Source organism: Porites lutea, chromosome 2, assembly GCF_958299795.1.
Source record: "Porites lutea chromosome 2, jaPorLute2.1, whole genome shotgun sequence".
In the NCBI taxonomy this organism is placed as follows: Eukaryota; Metazoa; Cnidaria; class Anthozoa; order Scleractinia; family Poritidae; genus Porites; species Porites lutea.
This window is the reverse complement of record NC_133202.1, coordinates 34,554,727-34,572,678: the sequence shown is the minus strand read 5'-3', so window position 1 is coordinate 34,572,678 and position 17,952 is coordinate 34,554,727. Positions and strand designations below refer to the sequence as shown.

Below are 17,952 nucleotides of genomic sequence, written 5' to 3'. Positions count from 1 at the left end.
GGGCGTTCAGCATTGCTGCGCCAAGGCAATGGAATAATTTGCCTCTTAGCATCCGTAAATCTCCATCAATCGCTATCTTTAAAAGACATTTGAAGACTTATCTTTTTAAACAAGCCTATGGTTTTTAATTCTTTTCTTTTTTTAACTTTCATTTTTTTATAATGTATATATAAGCTCTGTAACTATTTATCTCGGTATTTTATTATATTTTTTTCGTTTTTAAGTTCCATGTTAATCTGATCATTGTAAAGCGCTATGAAAGAGTAGCTGAATAGCGCTATATAAATTATTGTTCTTCTTATTATTATTCAATTCTACACCCTGGTCAGAGTTTTTCTCTGTCCTGGTGTGGGCCCATTTCCATTAGTAGGGCTAACGCTCACATAGTTCATATGGGGTACAAAACTAGCACTTCACATTACATTCTAATCAGTTAAGTCTACGTGTAAATACGTCAACTCAACAACCCATGCAACGGTGATCAACTTACAACCGTACGAACTTTGCAAGGAGGCATGACGCACACCCTCATTGGCGGATAATTTGTAAAGAACTTTGTTTGGTGGCCACGGTAAGGCGCGTCGCACTGTATGTCGCCGTAACCCAAGTTTCTGGGCTAGTCACTCCGGTCAAACCGGTTAAGGCAGCGCGCGGATCATATTTTTGACAAGGCGAAGGTCAAAATCGAGCCTTCAGTGTGAAAATCAATATGGCGTCTAGGAGTGCGAGCGAGAGTTGGCCTGGCTTTGAAACGTCTCCAAGCAACGGCTTGCGCATACTCAATAAAGACTTTACGTGATTTCTGTAGAGTCCTTTCCTCTTCGTCGAGTTAAGAAAGGATCTGCTGGCAGGGTGCAAGACACCCAACATCTGTTTCGACTTTCGAATTGGTGGACTATCCCTATAACTCGTAAGGGTGTTGATGTCGCTCTTCGAAACTCGATCCTTGCGTCTGTAAGGTCGAGACCTCCTCGAAAGAGCTTGGTCGCGGGCTAGCATTGGACCCGGCTTTTTCAGGCATCTTTCGCAACTGTACCACTTACTCATTTCACTGTCTTGATATTTCTGACCTCCGCAGATAAAATGTGTGATATTTCACATCAAGAGAATAGGGAAAATCCCCCAACTTTGGCCCTGGTCCGATGAGAATTACTTAAATTCAATTTTTTGTTAGCATACTTCGAAGTTATTTCAAGGACGACACCTCACAGGTCGCTTGGTGTAAGAGTTGACCACGTGGCCATGGGAACAAAATGATCTTTGCAACATGGGTGCAATCTAAAAGTAAATCTCAATTAATTGTCAAGGAGAGAAGGGAATCGCTCCCTTACCTCATATTCTCAACCTCGTTCCCAGGGCTTTTCTCTGCCGAGAGTACGCCGGGCTGGAAAAGACCCTGGCATCGGCTGACAGCTGGTTACGTGTTATCAATGAATATTTCGAAAGGTAATAATTTATCTGATCCGCTTGATCCTTGTTGGCTGTTGGAATTCAGGGCAACATACATTATCATGATCATTTGGATGTTGTACGGATATTTCAATTTTTCTGTTATTCGAAAGGGCCTGCTAATATTGTCGATGGCGCAGTCTACTCCCAAAAATATATATATAAGAAATTCCGTGTTCAGTCTTTGTAGTGGTGCGTACAAAAGTCCCCATATGCTTCGTATTCTGGGCAAAACTGGCATCAACATCGGTGACAACATCAATACCTTAAAGCTTATATTCGAAGCACTTAAACTGAAGAAGAGACTTCAAGCAAAACGGAGGAAATTTACAGAGGTTAAGAGCCCATCCAAGCCGACAATTATTCGAATCTCGAATTTCATATAAAACCTATGACACCCAAGATTTTGGTCAACACCAGGACCTCCCTGTTCGAGAGAGACCGAGGTTGTCACCGTTATTGAAAAGTAACCGTATTGAAATGGGTGCTTAGACTTAAATACTCTTCTCTCAGCGCTATTTGTAGGCAATCTGCAAATGTCGAACAGCAGTCTTTTGGCAAGTCTTTGCAATGTCCTGCTTGTATTCGGAAAAGCTACTCTTAGGTCTAATTAGGCCTAAAACGTTATTTAATCTCAAAACCCAACCTTTGTCGGTTAGTATTTAATGTATGATGGACTACTAACCCCGAAAATCTTCTGTTACGAGTTAAAAATCGACTCCAGTCTTTCTCGAACAAGATGGTCCCGGTGGATGGAATGTAATGTCGACCCAAGATTCTTGGGTGTCGAAGGAACACGTGACCAGCCGATGCCAGGGTCTTTTTCCGCGTGCCCTACTCTCGGCAGAGAAAAGCCCTGGGAACGAGGTTTCTCATATTCTCTCGTTCATATGTATTCTCTGCTTTGCAGGATATGTCACCAAGGGAAGGAACTTATACCTTTCTCGAACGGGCAAGGACAACGGGTCATGTGATCAGAAGAGTCCCTGTAACACTATTGGATGGGCTGTTACTTTGGCAACAGATGATGATCTAATTTACTTAGACGGCACAAACACCGGTAAAAATCCATACACGTGTGATTCAGGAACGTTGCATCCGGGTATTTACATAAATAAGAGTCTGTCTCTGATTGGATTTGGCAATCCATTGCCTCGGATACGATGTTCTGGTGGATCATTTTTGGCATTCAATGGCTCTGTTGATGCCCTACACGAGATCAGAGCAAACATATCAGGTATTATCTTCAGCGGAAGTTCTTTGACTTTCCTGGAGTCTTCCGCTTACATCCAAAATTGTAAATTTAATGACAGCCAAGAAGGTGTGAAGTTTACAATACATAAAATGATAGATTCGAGCCTTCATATCAAAGATACGATCTTCTCTGAAAACATGGCCGGCATCTCTGTTGACTTGGCTCACACCAATCAGGATATAAGCTTTGATTTAACTTTGGAAAATGTTACCCTTATTCATAACCAGTTCAGTCCCAAAGGTCTTATATCCCTGAACATGAAAAATGGCAACCACATCATCCACTTTCAGGATGTGACATTTATTGATAACTGTGCATCGGGATGCCAAAATGAACCATCTACTGAATGCATTGTTCAAAGCACACGGGCTGCTGTGACAATTTTCATCGATTCCAGCCGTTTTCAAGGTCAACAAACAAGGTTATTCGCTATCAGTGGATCGAACATTTCACTGTTCATCCATAACTCCAGTTTTGTTGGATACAAAGTTGGGCCGGCATATGGAAATGGCGGAGTCGTATATCTAAGCGGAGAAGACCATCATGAACAAAGGGCCATGTTCCATGTAGGCGTGTCCAATTCAACCTTCGTTAACACGAGCGCGGCTCGTGGTGGTGCTATCGATGTTGACTCCATCAACGCTTGCAATATCAGCTTTCGAGATAGCATTTTCACCGGAAACACAGCTTGGGCAGGAGAAGGCGGAGCCGTGTTTATTGGCTTCTCAGGGTCGGTCTTTCATGATAAAAAAAATCCAGCCAACCGCACATTTGGCGAAGCTCTGAGTGTGAGAGAACCAGATGGCTGCTATATCACAATAGAACGCTCTACGTTTTCAGATAACGGCGCATTCTCCAATGGCGGTGCGGTCTCCGTTTCTGCAAACAGTCCAGCAACTATCATCCTTCAAAACGTGACAATGGAATCAAACAAGGCAGAGAATTTCGGAGGAGCTATATACGTCAGTGACGCTGGAGATGGTGAAGGCGAAAGATTTGGCAGCAAGGAATTATCAAATCTCTGCAACATCACGGTATTACTCTCAGTATTTTCGAAAAATTATGTGCGCACCACTGGCGGTGCCATTTCGATATCTGGGGGAAAACCAGTTGTTCTAATCCTTGGAAATGTGACCATGGAAGCGAATAGCGCCGATTATTCCGACGGAGCTGTTTACGTCGACACTATTCTCTCGCTGAAGGTTTACAAGTCTTTCTTCTATAACAATACCGCACTTGGTTCTAACAACGCCACTGGAGGAGCAATAAGTTGCAATGGAACGTCCAACCTTACCATAGAACACTCAACGTTTTCAAATAACAAAGCAAGCTATGGTGGTGCTGTTTACCTTAAAGATAACGCGCAAAGTGTTCTAACACTTTCAAACTTAACCATGGAATGTAATACAGTGCACTTCAATGGAGGAGCCGTCAGTGACGCTGGAGATGGTGAAGGCGAAACATTTGGCAGCAAGGAATTATCAAATCTCTGCAACATCACGGTATTACTCTCAGTATTTTCGAAAAACTATGCGCGCACCGCTGGCGGTGCCATTTCGATATCTGGGGAAAAACCTATTGTTCTAATCCTTGGAAATGTGACCATGGAAGCGAATAGCGCCAATTCTTCCGGCGGAGCTGTTGACGTCGTCACTAATCTCTCGCTGAAGCTGAAGCTGAAGGTTTACAAGTCTTTTTTCTATAATAATACCGCACTTGGTTTTGACAACGCCACTGGAGGAGCAATAAGCATACTAAACGTGAAACCTTGCAATGGAACGTCCAACTTTACCATAGAACACTCAACGTTTTCAAATAACAAAGCAAACTATGGCGGTGGTGCTGTTTTCCTTCAAGCTGTTGCGCAAAGTGTTCTATTTGTTCCAGCCATTGTCATAAGTAACTCAACGTTTCTCAATTGTTTTGCTCAACAAGTCGGAGGTGCGTTTTATATGTGGGCTGGTGGCATGGCAACAGTAGAAGTTAAGAGAGCTCGGTTTGTGGAAAACTACGCGTTCAAATACTACGGAGGAGCCGCAGCTATTTTCGTGAATCAAAAAAAAAAAAGTGGAGGGGCAAGTCCCTTGTTGTTTGAAGATACGACATTTGAAAAAAACGCTGCGGTTTTTGGTGGCGCCGTGCATTTGAGCAACGGAGATGCAACATTCCAGAATTGCACTTTTCTCAACAATTTAGTAAAGAATTTAGGCGGGCATATACACACGGACGTCCAATCAACAAACCTATTCATTTGGGATTGTGTTTTCAAACAAACTTTATTTCAACTAGGAAATGAAAGTTACTCTGCAGGGGCTTTTTTCATTGACACACAGAGCAAAGGATCGCTGAATATATCTAATACCTCCCTGACCGCCAACTATCCTGAAAATCACGATGTTCTGATAAGAAAAACAAATGGCAGAGAAGTCAGTCTCGACAATCTGACAACGTTGACTTGTCCTGTAGGAAGTCAAATAAATGTACTTTATTTTCAAATTAAACTCGAAGGTCAAAGTTCTGTCACCATATTTGGGGTTCAATGTTTAGCATGCGCAGGGAATACCTACAGTCTGAATCGCGGCCGCGCCTTTGGCCTTCAAAAAGGACCAGAATTTCCCTGTCTTTCTTGCCCATATGGAGCAAAGTGCACCCAAAATATAGTTGCTGAACCTAACTTTTGGGGTTTTAGAGAAAAACACAATCCATCGACGCTGAATTTCATCACATGCCCCCATGGTTATTGCAGCTCTCCCCAGAAAGCAGACTTTCCTGAATACGACAGTTGCCAGGGTAACCGTTCTGGTACCCTGTGCGGACACTGTAAAGAATCTCACACGGAGACACTTTACTCCACAAGCTGCGCACCATCAAACGAGTGTAAGGATTTCTGGATTTGGCCCGTGGGTTTGGTTTATGTATCAATTATGGCATTGCTCTTTACATTTAAGCCTCCTATAGTGCCCTGGATCAAGCGCCAGATCCTGTGGTTTAAAAAAAATGAGACAGCCAACCAGGATGAAGATTTTGACCGCGGTTATTTAAAGATCGTTTTCTACTTTTATCAGGCAGCAAACCTTTTACTCGTCTCCGATACAACCCTGCATATTTTCAAAACTGAAGTTTGGGAGCCTATCATCGGATTGTTTAACTTTCAGCAAAATGTCTCACCAGTGTCAACTACAGGAGTGATCTGTCCCTTTCCTGGACTCAATGCGGTAACTAAACGGTTACTTTTGGCTTCTCCTGTCTTTGGGACGATGCTTATGATAGGTGTCCTCTACATGTTGCATTGGGGAAGTAAAAAGATTCAAGGCCGAGAAGCACCGCCTGTTGGTCCCTATATCGGCGGTATTTTACAAACCATACTGCTGGGTTACGCAACTTTGGCGTCCATGAGCTTTGACCTGCTAACCTGTGTTCCCATTCGCTCAGAGAAACGATTGTTTTACGACGGAAACATTGCTTGTTTTCAGCCTTGGCAATTCCTTTTTGTGGCATTTGACTGTGTGTTTTTTGTGCCATTTTTGTTTGTCTTGATGTGGGGCTCTTTCAAGCTGTACAGAGGAACCGTTTCCGTGGCAAATTTCCTCCTTGCTTGTTGTTTACCTCTACCGATTTTGCTTTACTGGGCATACATCGCCCTTATTTATACAGCGCGACCATTAGTCAGGGTCGGAGAACAGCCAGCTGGCCAGGCGTCAACCAAGATTTCCGTGGAAAAGGTTCTTTACGACCCTTTTAAGAGGCCACAAGAGGGAAGCAAGCTTTCCTTGAGCTGGGAAGGGGTTATGATCAGCTGGCGGTTGATTCTTATTGTGTTAAATGCTTTTATCAATGATCCTCTGTCCCGTCTTGTCGTCATGACTTCGTTTTGTGTACTGTTTCTTCTGCATCATTGCATCACTCAGCCGTTTCGTGATGATATTGCCAACACAGTGGAAACCATTTCTTTGCTGTGTGTTGTGCAGTTGGGTATAATTAACACGTTTTTCGCATCTTTCTACTCGCTTGGTGTCCCTCTGCAGGGCTCGAATCCCTTGGTTTCTTGGGCGAGTGCCTTTCAAGTAGTAGAAATGATAATTCTCGGTTTTGTACCAGCGGTTGCCTGCCTTTTTGTAGTTGCTGCTGTTTTGTCGCAGGGTGGTCGCCTTCTTGTTGTGCTTTATCAAACAATTCGTCACTTGTCGAAACTTTGCTACAGCAGGCTTTTTAGGAAACAGGAAAACGAAGAGACCCCTCTCTTGGTCTAGCAAGCAACGATTTGCAAGCAACAGTATAGAGCCTACCATAACGAGAGTGCTGTCTATGTCCTCTTAAAGTCAAAATGCATATTCTCTCAGCCGTCTTTCTATGCGTTAATTTTGTTTCGGTACCAATAAGGAGAATCTGTTCCCAAATAAAAAAAAATCATTTCACTTGACCGTTTATAATTTTCATGAAGGGTATGTCTGATTAAACGGTGATATTGTGAAAAGAAATTAGATACCGGACACTCTAATTATAAGTTGTTAAGTGAACAACGATTAGCGTTACAGCCTTTTTTTTCAAAAAGGCGTTTTTTTGCGATGGAAAGGTGATTACACTCGACTATTCGACAAATACATAATTTTTTGGGGGGGTGTCATCGTTACTTCTTACCGTTCAAGGAATTCTCATTGGAAACAAAGTAGCTATTCCTATATCCTATTGTGAGAGTTTAAGAATGTCCATGGATACACAAAAAGTAAGAATGTATTGATTTATTCCCCAAAACAAGCTGACGTCCGAAATCATCTTAGAGAAAGAACTGTTTGCCGCCATGAGACTTTGTGATATGTGCGGTGTATAAATCCTAAACCATAAACCATAACGCAAGACGCTAGGATTCCTTTACATGAAAAGTTTTGAGAGTGATTTTAGAACAAATTTGGGTCTTACAGTTTTATATTATGAAGTTTTAGTCAGCAGCCTTGTTATTGCTTTAAACTCGAGTGCTTTGAAATTATAGTTTAGGCAGATTTGTAGTTTTCAGTAATAAGCCGATGGACAGACAGACAGTGCCAAAATAGTTACCTATCTATGAATTGTATTTTCCACGTGAATGTTTAATGAAGTGTAGTGTTCGTTTAAATGTCTGATCCAACTGGTTAAGTTTAAATCAATTTGAAATCTTTAAATCTACACGTTTTTTTTTCAACTCACGAGATCATGCAGTCAAACTTCAATATGACTGGTTAATTTCGCTACACCTGTACCAATTGGTTGGAATTTAGCAGCAATAATGTACAGTATCGTTCACACAAGGAATAAAGATTGGATTTTCCTCGGCACAAATGCACAGTGGTTTGTGTAAGTGTTTTTTTTTTTTAAATGGGGGGAGGGTTTTTTCCTTTCGGAGTTGCCGTCAATGTTCGAGAAATCGCCTTAACATAAGTTTCAGTGAAGCCTCAAAAGCCATTTTGGCAATTGACCACTCCAGAAAACACCATAACATACCATAATGTTCTTTGTTTGTCAGCCCAAAATATTGCATAAGCATTGTATTCAGTTTCTCTTGGGGCCATTTTAACTCCCAAGAGAAACTGAAGACAAAGCTTATGCAAAATTATGGGGTGATAAACAAAAAGTATCATGGTATGTTATGGTATTTTCTGGAGTGGTCAATTACTGGGACTAGTCATTTACATACTTCTTGGCAACTGTGGTAGATCGCCCAAGAAAATGACGGTGGCAGCGTACAAACAGGAAAAACCCAGTCAACCAACTCTCACAGCAAAATATGACTACGTACATTTTTTATACAAGAAAATTTTCATTTAGCAACTTAAAAAGAAAACTTCAGTTCATTTGAAATGTCTCACATTTTTTGTCATACTCGTACATTTCCATCAATGTTGCGGTAAACAATCCTACAGGCTGAACAATTGCAACAACAAATGGTGAAATCACTGTTGCACTATAAACACAGGAAGCCCAAACTTATTCTAAGAGTCACCAAGATGAAACAGGGTGATAAAAATAAATTAAATGTAAGTAATGTATTGATTTATTACAGAGATAAAGGGAGAGGGCATAATCGCAGGCTATTTATCCCCCAAAATAAGATTTTTAAGTCTTGCTGCAGCAACATTAGTGTTAACACTTCTGTGAGGAACACAACTGACCCTTGAAATGCAAGTTTAGCCTGCCTGTGCATTCCTCAAAGATTGATGGCAAGATTGCAATAAGTCTCACATCATAGCTTCACAGAATGGTTTAGTGCAATCCCACTGGCAACAACAGGAACAATAAGCTTTGTTTGCATGACCATAACAAAGTTTTACAGTATTGCAAACGCTACTTGAAATTAATCATTGATTCCTTGTAAATTAAATATTTAAAATAATTTGAAACTTATTAATAATTGTTTACTTCTAACCATCAGTAGGATTAATTATTCCGGAGATAAGTTTGTCTCTCAATTCAAAGCAAGTTGATATAAATGAAATTAACTGGATGTTAATAAAATAGTCAGTAGAATTCATCAGATGTGATAATAAGGACTCATGTGATTGTAGTCGTAGCAACGGTATTTTAGGTTCTAGTTTAGAGAAGAACTGGCAGGATCAGCATTGATGTTCCCCTCTTTCTTCTCATGCAGGTTCTCATTTACTTCTCGTTAGTCTTCTTTCTGCAAGATAAAAGAAATGCTTATGGTGCTTGTATTCCAAAACTTAGTCCATCGTTTTCCTAGGGTGGCAAGCATCTGCATCTTACAACATTTGACTTAATTAAATAATATTGTGAGGGGAAAGGAATATACACTTTATGGCCCCAATAGACCACTTCGATATATTAAAATTCAGCTTGATAGTGAGGCTTAGAGGACTCAAACAAAAGAAATGAATAATTATGTTCTTTCAGTTTCCTTTGTTTGTGTCCTCTAGGCCTCGCTGCCAAGTTGAATTTAATATATCGAAAGTGGTCTGTTGCTCAAAGGGTGAACAAGACTATCCAGTGGTCAAGTGGAGCTATGATCCTCACAGTTATGAATGCAATTTTAGCAATTGCAAAGAGAAGCCTGAAAAATTCAGGACTTCACCGGGGTTTGAACCCATGCCCTCACGATGCCGATGCGGCGCTGTAACCCACTGACCTATGAAGCCACTGATGTTGGGAGTGGGTCAATTGTCGATAAGTCACAATCAGTGGATAGCATTGAAGGCCACTCTGATTGGCTACTCAATCTCCGAATATCCTTTGTTATTCACCTCCGAGCAACTTGCACAGGATTTGCGCCTAAAACTGTTGTAATTGTTGCAGGAATAAAATAGTTGAAATCACCTTTTTGTGCAACTATTCACCTCAATGTCAGGTGGCTAGTGGTTTTACCAAGCTGCAAAGTGGCCCTCTCAGATAGTACGTGCGCTGTGATTGGCTGATTCAGCGGGCCGTATTCTACAGTGCGGCCTGGTAAATTTGAAATTTTTCATAAAACATTCTCTAGCGAGTTTTTCATGTCATTTATGTTACGTAAACTTCTAAAACTGTTTCAATCTTGAAAGCAACTATTTAAAAAAGCCAAGAAGATTTGACTAAAGTAGTTTCCTTTCCCACTATCCTGATTACCTCAGAGATGTAACAAATATCTTACTAATTCGTATTTCATCCCTTCCCGGGAGGGATGAAAGACGAGCTCCCCTAAAAGCGCCGGTTTTAGGAGGCTAGGGTAGCTTCCCCTAAGAACGTCTGCGGGAAGGCTAGAGTCTGGGCAGATCAAAAAAAATTTGACGGGCCTCAACAGGTCTCCCGTTGTTCGTACACTTACCCAGCTAGCAGAGGTTTCCTTCCGGCATGGTTTTTAGCCTTTACGGTAAAGAAGTTGGCGTCCCTGACATTCGCGTGATTGACCAGCTACGCGTGTGATGTCGCGAACAACTTCGTAACTACTGAACTAACAGGTTAATATTCCCTGTACGTCAGAAAGCTGACCAACCAACAGAGGGTGCTGGACGTTGAAGTAGGATCTTTCACTACCCCAGTTTTTGAAACCAACGGTGGGATGGGAGCCGACTGCAACTGCTTTCTCAAACGCCTAGCCGAGAAGCTCTCAGAAAAGAATGAGGAACCTTATCACATTACTATTTGTTGGATTAAAACATTGCTTTCTTTTGAGATGTTAAGGTCGGTACACGCATGCGTAAGAGGTTCCAGGACGCCTTTCCGCAAAATTCCACAAGGGGATTTCATTGACGACTGCCGCTTAAACGCTAGCCAAGCGTGTGTCCGCTAATTTTAGAAAGTGATAATGGTGTTAGCTTGTAAATTAGTATTTTCGGATCTTTTTAATTTGCTTATTTCATCAAAATTTTAGTTTACTATAGTGGAATGTAAATTGGTCACATGTTAATAAAGATTTTTGTTTATTATTATTATTATTATTATTAATCTAGGCTATTCCTTTATGGCTGCCGGTAAAGCTCAGTGTGGAGGGGTGGAGGGGGGCGACGCGTCTGTACACAGGCTTAATTTGATAATAAGCGAACCGAGATTCGCTCTGACTGTGTTGGTAAGTTCCTGGTCATCTCTACTCTTCATAATATTTCATGCTCAAATTGAGAATAGTAAACAAACTTGAAAATTTCAGTCCCAATACGAAAATCAGTCTTTATAAATACAAAATACAGTGTACCCGTTTGTTCAATTTTGGCAGTCTAGTCCGGGTTGGGGTTATGCTTTTTGTTACAATACTTAAAGAAATTTTCCTGCTTATTGATCACGAACTACTGCCTTGAAAGTATAGGACAATAAAAATCCCCTTCGTAATAATGAAACAAATTTTTTCTCAATGAATCAAGCACAATTTTCCAGGTGCTAACACCTGGGCACCAAGTGATGGATATATAAAAGCTGAGAAAGGTTTAGAAACGACGTCTTAAATAAACTCTGAAAATTCCAACATAAATCTGAGAGGTCAGAATATTTTAAGTTAGCTGTGACTCCAAAATATATTGGTACACCTGTGTCAAAAACCCAGAAGACTCTGGGTACGAGGCAAAGCATGTTTGACAAACCGCCCTACACAAAACCTGCTGTCACGTGTCACTTGTAAGTGCTTTCCCATCAGTCAATGAAATCCGTCATTCAATGACGTGAGAAGCAGCAACCAGAGACTGTCAAACTACAGCCACAACAAAAGTTTAATACTTCAACGGACTACTTGGCCGTTTTTAGAAAAATCACCATGCCCGTCTCACAAGAGGACTTGGTGAGTCTTTTGGCCATAATAACAAGCGAACATAAGTATAAAGTAACAAACAGCAGTAGTCGAGTCAAAGGAGGGCTGATGACGGGGATAGGGGCCACAGTTGGTGGAGTATGCGGAGGGCCTGTTGGTCTTGTCGTCGGAGGTCTTGTTGGGGGATCTCTAGCCGCGTGGAGGGGAAAATCTACCCCGATACCACTGGATCAATATTTGATGGATATTAACAAGGAGCAAAGGCAGGAGATGTTCACCTACATGAAATATCTGATCGAAGAGTGTAAGGTACAGAATTTTGTTGCTTTAAACGCCAAGGTTGCGACGGATCCCGAGCTGAAGAGACGTTTTTTGGATGTGCTTTTGTGTTACTTGAAGGTGGAACTAAAATTGAATGTCACGGGTGGTTGAGAGGAAGTCCTGAATGAAGATGCAAAAGCTTTTATTAAAAGCGTTTACTAGAAACGAGCGACAACTGGCTGAACCTTGAAGGAAAAGCGACAAATGTGAAGCTACTGAAGTTTTAGGAAGTAGCTACATATAAGCGTACGAGAATTTATACAGCAGAGAAAGCTGAGTGGCATTTTCCCGAAAAAAATAATGGTTTCTCAGTTATTTTGTTGTTGTTTACAAAAGCTAAAATAAAACACTGGCGTACTTCTCTTGGTGGTCGTAGGAGAAAACAGGAACATGTGGCAGATTTAAATACGCAATCTAAAGTTAGTATTAACTTTCTGTCGTAGATCAGTAATAAAGAATTATCTTCATTTAAAGCTAAGATCTTTCCAGATAAATTTAAAGCCATTAGATTATGACGAACCTTTTGTTTCCCTAAATTTTGAATACGTCAAGTTTTTTCCTCTATTTCAATTTAAAATCTTATTTTCAAACGAAGCAATATTAATTTACATGTGGTTCTATTAAAGAACATGTCACAAAGGGATGCATTTTTGTCGGTAACTTTTCATTTCCATGACATTTCAAGGCATCAGTACCTGGCCGTTTACTTTGAAACGTATGGAGTGACCGGCATTGTCACATTGAAATCTATTCATAGATAAAAGAAGACCTTAAGTTTACCTAAAGTATAAAGCGAACAAAATATGGATAAGGAATTGACTCCTGCCGGCATGCTGCACTGAAGGGGACGATTAAAAAAATGTTGAGAAGGGCTTTTACGAGGGGTAATATGATCCAGACAGTTTTTGTTTTGACATTTACGATGATTGGTCGTTTTTAATTATATATCTTCTTATGTTAAAAAACAAGTTTGCCGCTTTATGAGCAAAGAAAATTACAAATTAAAATATTAACACACATCAGGAAAGAGCTAGTGAAAATGATCCGAGAGTATCGTTGCAATTCCTTAGAAAATAAATTCACAAGGAAAAAACTGATTAAGGAAACAAACCGCCCCCTTCATATCATGTTATGAAGAATAAGTCTATTTTCAACAAACTGCAGAGTTATGTATGGAGCTAGTTATGATTACAACTAGGTCAAAACGTAATGCTTAAGTTTCGTTTACAAATACAACAGCTCAGTCAACGTAACTAGCTAAGCTAAATATCAGGTGAAACATTTAGCCAAATAAAAAAGCGTTTCCACAGTTTTTAAAAAAGAAGAATCATTTAGAATCATTGGAATGTCTCTAGATTGACAGATACGCTGACACTATGAAATATAGCTGTATGCGTCTCCTAGTGATAACTGCAAACAAAAAAAAATTCTAAGCAAGTACTCTGTCACTTAGTTTGTTCAGGATGGTATGCCCTGAATGAATATAATTCTTGGCCATAATTATCACTCAGGGCTTTGCATAGAGAAATATCCATACAAGAAAGGGCAAATGCCGTTATACTACGCTAGAGTAGGGTCTTCTTAATCAAGTCTCAGCCATGCCCAGAATGTTTAAATCCTATAGGGGTTTGATTCTAACTTGTTCGTGGGATTAGCCAACCCAGTAATGAACGTGACGGACTCCGTTGAACAACATGATGCGACTGATTTGCCATCTCAATGGTCTAATAAATTATAACAATAATGGTCAATAACATTGGACTCTGGCTGTTCAAGAATGGAAAAGACCCAGGAAAAACAGCCATCGAGCCTCACTCATGCAAGCTCTTTAAAGAGATGCTCTCCCGCCTCCGTATTCTACGAAATTGTTAAAACTCAGGGGCACCCAACGAGAATATAGTTCAAAACCATTATAGCATTGTTGATCGTATTTTAGTATTTAAACGGCAGATATGGGCATATTTTTATCCCCTAAAAATTTTTCATCTGTTCGGATTTCCTAGCTAAAAAATTTGGTGATCCGAAAATTATAGGGATCAAAACTTACCTTTTCGAAAATTTCAACCAGACAAAAGGGTCCCGAAAATTCTAGGTGACCTTTTTACGGTAAAAATCCGTTAAAAATGGGCAATTATACCATCTTTTAGATGTTCCAAAATCCCAGGAGAGGCAGGCAAGGAAGAGATTTTACAAAAAATGTTCCGAAAATTCTAGATCTCAAATCTTCTTCCGAACATATATTTTCCGAAAATTGACGTTGGGTGCCCCTGAAAACTTGTTTCCTTTGTCCCCTCCAAGGAGCTACAAAGCTTGTCCCAAGCTGCGATGCTACTTCCCCACACAGTAGACTTCCTATAAGTCGATCTCACGAGTTTGTTAGCGAGCGGTACGAGCTTTGTTAGGTCGCGAATCGACCGAGCGAGCGACGAAGTGTCCGCGTCCACTCCACGCAAACGCCACAGCAGCAGTCCCTTCCCTCAACCTGGCCACTCGATCGCAGACATGGAACTTATTCCGCTTGAATTTCAACCCACTTTCAGCATGTCACGCCGAAAGGCAAGAGAAGCGTACCTCATAGAGATAGAGGCTGTCACCAGACGGTCTGAACCGAAGGAATGAATATTGAACTTTTTCTATTGCCATTCTTATTGTATAATCATTTACCTGTATATTATTCTATCTAGTATTTATATAAATCCAAGCTGCTAGTCGGTAGGGGGGCTTATCACGTGTTACCGGAAGTACTGTGATAGAAGGCCAGGTGGCATGATTCATCAGGGGAATACCCGGAAGATCTTTTCGTTTTCGCGGAAGGTGACGTCGTGCTTCTGTTTCTGAACACACTGCTATCTCCAACAAACATGCCTGTGTCCGCGGTTGAGCTACAGCGAGTTATGGCCATTTTGGCCGACGAAGATGAGCTAAAAGTCACCGTGAAGAACGCTGCGTATGGTGGAGTTGTAGCTGGTATAACAACTACAGTCGGCGGCCTTTTGGCTGGCCCACCCGGGCTTATGATCGGTGGTGCTGTTGGTGGACTCTTGGCTTACAACACTACAGGAAATTTCAAGCCAGTCTCTGCTGTTATTAAAGACATGAATGCCCACGAAAGACAGCTTCTCTACGACACCATGAAGGATATTATCGACAATTTACATATTGATGATTACTTGGCGCTCATAGCTTTTCTGAGCGGCGGCCCTGGATTGCTTGTGCGAGAACAGCTAATGGCTAGAATGGCGTCGTTTTTACGCGATCAGATGCGCCTTCAGATGGCTACATAATGAACCGAAATTCAATACGGGGAATTCAGCTTTACCCCTAGAAAGTTTTCTGTTAACCTGTTTACTAGAGAGTAGTGGAAACCATATTGAATTTTAGTAGAAGTAGCGAGACAGACCGTTTATATGGCAGAGATCCTTATTTCCTGTGTCACCTTGCGACCCAGACATCAGTGGACTTTGCCTGAAGACAGACCAAGGTTGGGTGACTCTGGTGGATTGTGTTTCGGTTTAAAGAACTCCGGAAAGAACTACAATTTTTGACGACGTAGGGATTTAACAATTAAATGAAACTTGATAATCAATCTCTTTACAGCACTGTAGCTTTCCTATTGTTCTTAAGGGAACATTTGGTTTACGTTTGAAAACACGGCTGTATCGAAAGGAAAACAAATACTTTTTATCGGCCTTAAATAATGTAGATTTCCTGTGATGTCGTAATATTTACATTGTGTATTTTTTTAAATGCATTTTGAAATATCAACGATGTCTTCATAGTAATATATTCACTTTCAAGAAATACTTTGTTGTAATGTAGACAATGTACAAAATAGGCCAAATTTTACTACTTTCAAGTTTATCTAATAAAATCTTTTAAGACAGCAGCTGTCAGAAATAATTTAACTGACAAATAATTATATATGTATGGGTCATTGCCGTAAAATTTCAACCAAGCGTTGTCATTTCTTTAAAGCTGGCACATCTCTAAGGTCTATACACAGTCATGCTTTTAATGCGGGCTTCACATTATGGTGAAGCTATCACAGGCATAGAGTGAGATTTTGAAGGTGTACTGCAGTACTCACAGGAAAAAGACTAAGGGGGGTTCCCGGGACATGGTCTCCCAGGAAATTTTAAAATGTAGGGTCTTGGAAATGCTATTTCCTCCTTTTTCCGCAGGAAATTTTCAGTTATTAAATAAAATTATGACAAAAAGCAGTAGTTGTTTATTTAACCCATCTTAAGCAAGGGTTATCCTTAAGGTACAGTTGTTACTGCAATTAAAAAAAAAAAACAGGAAAAAAGGGTAAAACACCATCAAGGAGGTTACAAGCAAAGGGCGAGACATCTCAGGAAATACTTACCCAAAGACACCAATCTAATGCAAAAAATTTATCAATCATTCTGATTTAATGATAAAAATACTTTCAGGAAATAATAAAAAAAAATTGTAGGTGTACCGGTACGTGCATAAATGGATGCTATGCTTGTGGCTATACACATGGGCATAAAGACCAGATCCTGAACTTAGGTTAATGTAAGTATGTAAGTGTATAATAGGGAAATAGTCTGTAAAGGATTTTTTTTTACCGTGGCACATTCACTCACTTTATGCAACAGATACCAATAATGCCTCATCAAATTCTGCAGAGGAGAAAGACCAAGAAGAGAATAGGAAAGGTCACATTCACTTGATTCCCATTCTCCACTATAAAAAGCTTATTTGAAAGAAGGACTGGTGGCTAAGCAGTTAACACCTTAAGCTTCGGATATGGAAGTCTGGGTTCAAGCCTTACTGTTGCATTGTTTCTTCAGACAAGATCCTTTTCTCCATGACGTCTCTTTTCACCCAGGGCCCAGTTTTTCGAAAGGTGGATAACACTATCCAGTGGATAACACAGTTGGTTTCCCTAACACTTATCTGCTAGATAGTTATATATCCAGTGGATAGTGCTATCTAGCATTTAAACAACTGGGACCAGGTGTATAAATATTGTGTACTGTTGAGGGTATCACTGCGATGGACTCGGATCCCATCCAGGGGAGAGTCTGTATAGGTGCTTCATGCTACAGTCACCAGGATAAGCTCCTGGGCCCAGTTGTTCGAAGGCCAATTAGCGCTTAACCCAGGGTTAAATTTAACCTGGGTTTCTCTTTCTTGTGTTCAAAAGGATTTTCTCGGATAATTTTCTCTGTTATATTTAGAGCTTTCACTCATCAAGTTTTAGACAAAAAGAATTAAAATTGAAATGCTTTTTAAGCTTTCAAATCTGAATTCAAATCTCGCACTAACCCTGGGTTATCTTAACCTGGCTTTGAACAACTCGGCCCTGCTGTGTGGGCCCACTGATGGCCCAATGACTCTTAGTGCCTTCACCTTACCTTTTGATTATAAATTTTATTATCATTCCTCAGTTTAAAATACCTTGTCAAATCAATACAGGTAACTTACCAATGGGAATTAATGATGTTTCTACTTAAAAGTAGAAATATAAATATCACAGATTTACTCTTACTACTGGTATACAATGGTTACTATAGCAATTTAAAAATTCTACCCTAACTAATACAATTCCAACAATGACACTACGTTTGATGCAAAAAGCACTGTACTCTCTTCAAAAATGTGAAAATTAAATACAAATTAATGTAAACCCAGTTTAAATAATGAATTCGGGTTTCTTCTTTTAATTTAACTTAGTTTATCATTAAAAATGTACCCAACTATG

At 40.3% G+C, this 17,952-nt stretch overlaps 2 protein-coding genes across 2 annotated transcripts; both read left to right on the top strand.

Annotated features, from left to right (window-relative positions):
* The first annotated feature begins 11,906 nt into the window (after positions 1-11,906).
* LOC140926097 (protein C19orf12-like) lies at positions 11,907-12,332 on the top strand. Its single transcript, XM_073375893.1, has one exon. The coding sequence runs from the start codon at positions 11,907-11,909 to the stop codon at positions 12,330-12,332; it is 426 nt and encodes a 141-aa protein (XP_073231994.1).
* Positions 12,333-15,008: 2,676 nt separating this feature from the next.
* LOC140928446 (protein C19orf12 homolog) lies at positions 15,009-16,107 on the top strand. The gene has a single exon (XM_073378199.1). It carries the CDS (start codon positions 15,083-15,085, stop codon positions 15,503-15,505), a length of 423 nt encoding a protein of 140 aa, XP_073234300.1. The 5' UTR covers positions 15,009-15,082; the 3' UTR covers positions 15,506-16,107.
* The last annotated feature ends 1,845 nt before the right edge of the window (positions 16,108-17,952 follow it).

What these genes read in the sequence shown, in the direction of transcription:
- LOC140928446 (XM_073378199.1), top strand. Translation starts at nt 15,083, where the DNA reads ATGCCTGTGTCCGCGGTTGAGCTACAGCGAGTTATGGCCATTTTGGCC.
- LOC140926097 (XM_073375893.1), top strand. Translation starts at nt 11,907, where the DNA reads ATGCCCGTCTCACAAGAGGACTTGGTGAGTCTTTTGGCCATAATAACA.